General features: G+C 40.2%; 2 protein-coding genes across 4 annotated transcripts in view; one reads left to right on the forward strand and one right to left on the reverse strand.

The window, feature by feature from the left end:
* The window catches only part of LOC137648750 (retinol dehydrogenase 13-like), a 1058070-nt gene that overhangs the window by 849229 nt on the left and 203841 nt on the right, over positions 1 to 5000 (reverse strand). The window lies entirely within an intron of this gene.
* LOC137648687 (myosin heavy chain, muscle-like) overlaps positions 1 to 5000 on the forward strand; it is a 92668-nt gene that overhangs the window by 85951 nt on the left and 1717 nt on the right. For all 3 annotated transcript variants that reach the window (XM_068381729.1, XM_068381711.1, XM_068381720.1), the window contains 6 exons: positions 1 to 319; positions 590 to 1476; positions 2330 to 2408; positions 2565 to 2810; positions 3083 to 3870; positions 4293 to 4746. The exon at positions 1 to 319 is cut by the window's left edge and continues 155 nt beyond it. In XM_068381729.1, the coding sequence (XP_068237830.1) occupies positions 1 to 319; positions 590 to 1476; positions 2330 to 2408; positions 2565 to 2810; positions 3083 to 3870; positions 4293 to 4746 (2773 nt within the window). The remainder of the gene's footprint in view (positions 320 to 589; positions 1477 to 2329; positions 2409 to 2564; positions 2811 to 3082; positions 3871 to 4292; positions 4747 to 5000) is intronic.

Raw genomic sequence — 5000 nt, forward strand, 5'->3', positions numbered from 1 at the left:
TCAGCGTAACGTGAGGAAATTCATGCAGATGCGTACCTGGGCTTGGTATCGTCTCTGGCAGAAGGTCAAGCCTCTCCTTAACGTCACCCGAGTTGAGGATACAATCCGTGACCTCGAGGATAAAGCTGAAAAAGCCGAGGCGAACTACCAGAAGGAGCTCAAGCTTCGTCAGGAACTGGAGGCAGCTAATGTGGCTCTCCTGGAAGAGAAAAATAACCTTTTGGTAGCCCTCGAATCAACGAAAGGAAATGTGTCTGAATACCTCGACAAACAGGCCAAGCTCCAAAGCCAAAAGGCAGACTTGGAAGCTCAGCTCAACGTAAGTCGTTTTTATCATTCTCTGGGTAGCGTATTCTATCAGGAAGTTAGATGTTTAGTTATTTCAGTCTTTGAATATTTTAACTTCAAACCCCACAAATGATTAAAATTTAGCTAGTAATTTACAAGTTTTTTTTTTTTTTTTTTTTTTAGAATCAGTTTAAAAAGTATTCGATATTAAATTAGGAAAACATTTTAAATGTAACCATTCAAATATAAAAAAATATCTATCACAATGCTCTGTGAAACAACTGAAAACATCTAATTACAGGAAACAACTGAGCGACTTCAAGCTGAGGAAGAGGCCAAGAACCAGCTGATCCAGACCAAAAAGAAGGTGGAACAAGAGACCAATAGCCTTAGGAAAGACATCGAGGACCTTGAACTCACCATTCAAAAGGGAGAACAAGACAAAGCCACCAAGGATCACCAGATTCGAAACCTCAATGATGAGATCGCTCACCAGGATGAACTGATCAACAAGATCAATAAGGAAAAGAAGCACCTGCAAGAATGCAACCAGAAAACCTCAGAAGATCTCCAGGGCATCGAAGATAAGTGTAACCACCTCAATAAGGTTAAAGCTAAGCTTGAGCAGACCCTTGACGAGTTGGAAGACTCGCTGGAACGCGAAAAGAAGCTACGAGGGGAGATCGAAAAGGGAAAGAGAAAAGTCGAGGGTGACCTTAAGCTCACACAAGAAGCAGTGGCTGATTTGGAGCGCAACCACAAGGAGCTCGAACAAACCATACAGCGAAAGGATAAGGAGATCTCATCTCTAGCTAGTAAGTTAGAAGACGAACAAGGTTGCGTTTCCAAAACCCAAAGACAGATCAAAGAACTGCAGTCTCGAATTGAGGAGCTCGAAGAAGAAGTCGAACATGAGAGACAAGCCAGAGCCAAGGCGGAGAAATCCAAGTCCCACTTGGGTCGCGAGTTGGAAGAATTGGGCGAGCGTCTTGATGAAGCCGGTGGTGCCACAGCTGCTCAGATTGAGCTGAACAAGAAGAGGGAATCTGAACTTATCAAGCTTAGAAGAGACCTCGAGGAAACCAACATTCAGCACGAAACAGCACTTGCTAGTCTCCGAAAGAAACACAATGATGCCGTTGCTGAAATGTCAGAGCAGATTGACCATCTCAATAAGATGAAGGCCAGGTGAGTAACTTAAAGATTATACTTTTCATTGAATTACATGAAGAGCTATTTAGAAAGCAATCGAAACCCACTGTCATCACAGTTTACAAAAATATTACGAAACCATTATGTAAATAAACCAGATTAATATAGGTCCTATAATACAAACACACACTCTTGGATCCAATATTTAATCAGTGAAAAATAGAAACAAAAATAAATCTTTTAATATAAAAGGGAATATTTCCAAAGAAATTTATCTAAGCGTAGGGCATTAAAACCTCTTCAAATGTCATGAAATTATATACAAATCACCATAACTCATCGGTGAAATATTCCAATTAAAAAAATAAAACTTACGGTTTTAAGCATCTACTATGATTCAAATAATTGCATTGGAAATAATGTCGATTTTGGAGAGTTTCCTAACATTATCGTATCACGTAAAAATAGGAAGAAACTGATATGACTAGTAAAGATAATGGATTCATAACCTGGCCTATATATGTATTCTCAACAAAGGTACATTGAAAATAAACTTTAAAAAGGAAAATGAAATAAACATCCATAACAAAATTAACATAATTCACTCTTTGCTAGAACTTCAATTCTTACTCAGACCATGAAACTATATGAAACCAAAAGTTCCAATGAAAAGACTGACTTTGTTATAACTCAAAAAAGCTTTTTGAGTAAGACACGCAGATATCCTTATTGATACGAGGGAGTAACAGCAAGGGATTATCTACTTGTATAGCCTCAAACAAATAAAACTCAGCAGAATTGTGTGTACTACCACATGTTATGGATAAAACTAAATATATATTGATACGTTGGTTCAACATTATATAAACGAGTCTATTCCTTTTTACAGAACTGAGAAGGACAAGGATAGCTTGAAGAGGGAGGCTGATGATGCCAAAGCTGCTATGGATGGTCTCACGAGAGATAAGGTCAGTATAGATGGTTCACTGAAAAAACTACTTGCATAAGTTCGCTAATACTATCACTCGCAGTGTTATCATTCTGTAATAAATAGAACATAATTGCAATTAAAACTCAATTATTTGAATTGCATCACCAGCACTTGAATTTCCTTATTTCCACAGGCTGCAGGTGAAAAGATGAACAAACAGCTACAACATCAGATGAACGAGATCCATGCTAAGCTTGATGAAGCCAACAGAACACTCAACGACTTCGATGCAACCAAGAAGAAGCTGGCTGTCGAAAACGCTGATCTCCTCAGGCAGCTTGAAGAAGCTGAAAACCAAGTTGGTCAGCTGTCTAAAGTGAAGCTTTCCCTCACTAATCAGCTTGAAGATACAAGAAAACTTGCTGATGAAGAATGCAGGGTAAGAGTTATTCCTCTATAGTTCTAATGAAATTTGGATTGGGAACAAAAATTATTCATATTTGATTAACTTTGATAATACATTTGATGCTTTGAATGATGTTAAAATATCTATGTATCTGGCTTGAACATGGTTTGCATAATTGGTAAACCCTTCCAAGACCATGGCCCACAATGTTAACTTTTACTTGTAATCACTATGAACATAAAACTTGTAACTTTCCTTTGCTAATTAAAGCACCAGATGAATAAATGTTCACATCTCATTCCCAGGAAAGGGCAACTCTGTTGGGTAAGTTCCGTAACCTGGAGCATGACATCGATGGTCTCCGTGAGCAACTGGACGAGGAAAACGAAGCCAAAGCTGATGTTCAGAGACAGCTGTCAAAGGCCAATGCCGAGGCTCAAATGTGGAGAGCCAAATACGAATCTGAAGGTGTGGCTCGTGCTGAAGAGCTTGAAGCTGCAAGACTCAAGCTTTCTGCACGTCTGGATGAGGCCGAATCCCAGATTGAACAACTGAATGTGAAGAACATGCAGCTCGAAAAGACCAAACAGAGAATCAGCACTGAGCTTGAAGACATGCAGATCCAGGTGGAAAGAGCTCAAACTCTAGCGGTTGCCGCTGAGAAGAGGCAGAAGAACTTCGACAGGATCATCGCCGAGTGGAAAATGAAGGTAGATGACTTAGTTGCTGAGCTCGATGCTTCCCAAAAGGAATGCCGCAACTACTCCACTGAGCTATTCCGAGTTAAGGCTGCTTATGAGGAGAACCTAGACCAACTGGACACTGTTCGTCGAGAGAACAAGAACCTTGCTGACGAAATCAAGGATCTCATGGACCAGATTGGCGAGGGTGGTCGCTCCCTTCACGAGATCCAGAAGAACAACAAACGCCTTGAAATTGAAAAGGAAGAGCTGCAGGCAGCTCTGGAAGAGGCAGAAGCTGCGCTTGAGCAGGAAGAGAATAAGGTTCTTCGAGCTCAGCTCGAGCTCAGTCAAGTCAGACAGGAAATTGACAGACGCATCCAGGAGAAGGAAGAAGAATTTGAAAATACCAGGTAACAAATTATTCTAAGCTTAAACTAGAAATATTTGAATTTTGATAGAGACTTAACGTCATGTATAATTAGTTGTTCATCTATTTTGAATACCCTTCAGTTTCTTCCACTCTAAGATATATTAGAAGACTTTCTACATCAAGTAAAACTGATTTTATAAGCATTTTGATTTAGATTATTCAGCAATTTCTTAACTAATTTCAACAATCTTCAAAAACACTATACTGCCATTCCGAGATTATGTGTCCAAACATTTTATGAGCATTTTATGTATTTTGAAGTCATTAACACAAAGCTTACAAGGTATTTTATGTATTTGAGTTCATCTTAATCCTAGGGTAATGAATTGATAACAAAGTTCCTCTTTTCAATATCTGAAACACGTTCTGATCTATATTTACTAATTCATCTAATCTTATTAGGAAATGCCACCAACGCGCTATAGAATCCATGCAGGCTTCCCTTGAAGCGGAGTCCAAGAGCAAAGCTGAGGCTCTCCGCATGAAGAAGAAGCTCGAATCAGATATCAATGAGCTGGAGATCGCCCTTGACCACTCCAATAAGGCCAATGCAGATCTTCAAAAACACATCAAGAAGATCCAGGGTGAGATGAAGGAACTGCAGATGCGTGTGGAGGAAGAGCAACGCTTGGCCTCCGAATACCGCGAGCAATACGGTATTTCAGAGCGTCGAGCAAATGCCCTCAATGGAGAGCTGGAAGAGTCACGCACCCTTCTGGAACAGTCCGACCGTGGCCGTCGCCAAGCTGAGTCGGAACTCGCTGAAGCAAATGATCACCTCAGTGATCTCACAGCCCAAAACAGCTCATTGGTTGTCGCCAAGAGGAAACTAGAAGGAGAAATGCAGACACTGCAGGTAAGACTCAACTCATTTGTGCGAATGAGAAAAATGTCCGAGTTCTCACCCACTCGTAATTTCTTTCCAACTGTTATCCCTAAATTAAGGGGTCGGTTGGCTGATGCATCCTCTAATAGCCTCAGGCATGAGGGTTTTACGATAGGATACCAGATTAGGTAGTCTTTTTAAAAACTACGCTGGTTTACATTCTAAACCCTATTATACCAGTAAATTCGTCAAATTCCTTAACGTTATCCTTTGTATCCTACGAA

The sequence above is a fragment of the Palaemon carinicauda genome, chromosome 1 (genome assembly GCF_036898095.1).
Source record: "Palaemon carinicauda isolate YSFRI2023 chromosome 1, ASM3689809v2, whole genome shotgun sequence".
NCBI classification, from domain to species: domain Eukaryota; kingdom Metazoa; phylum Arthropoda; class Malacostraca; order Decapoda; family Palaemonidae; genus Palaemon; species Palaemon carinicauda.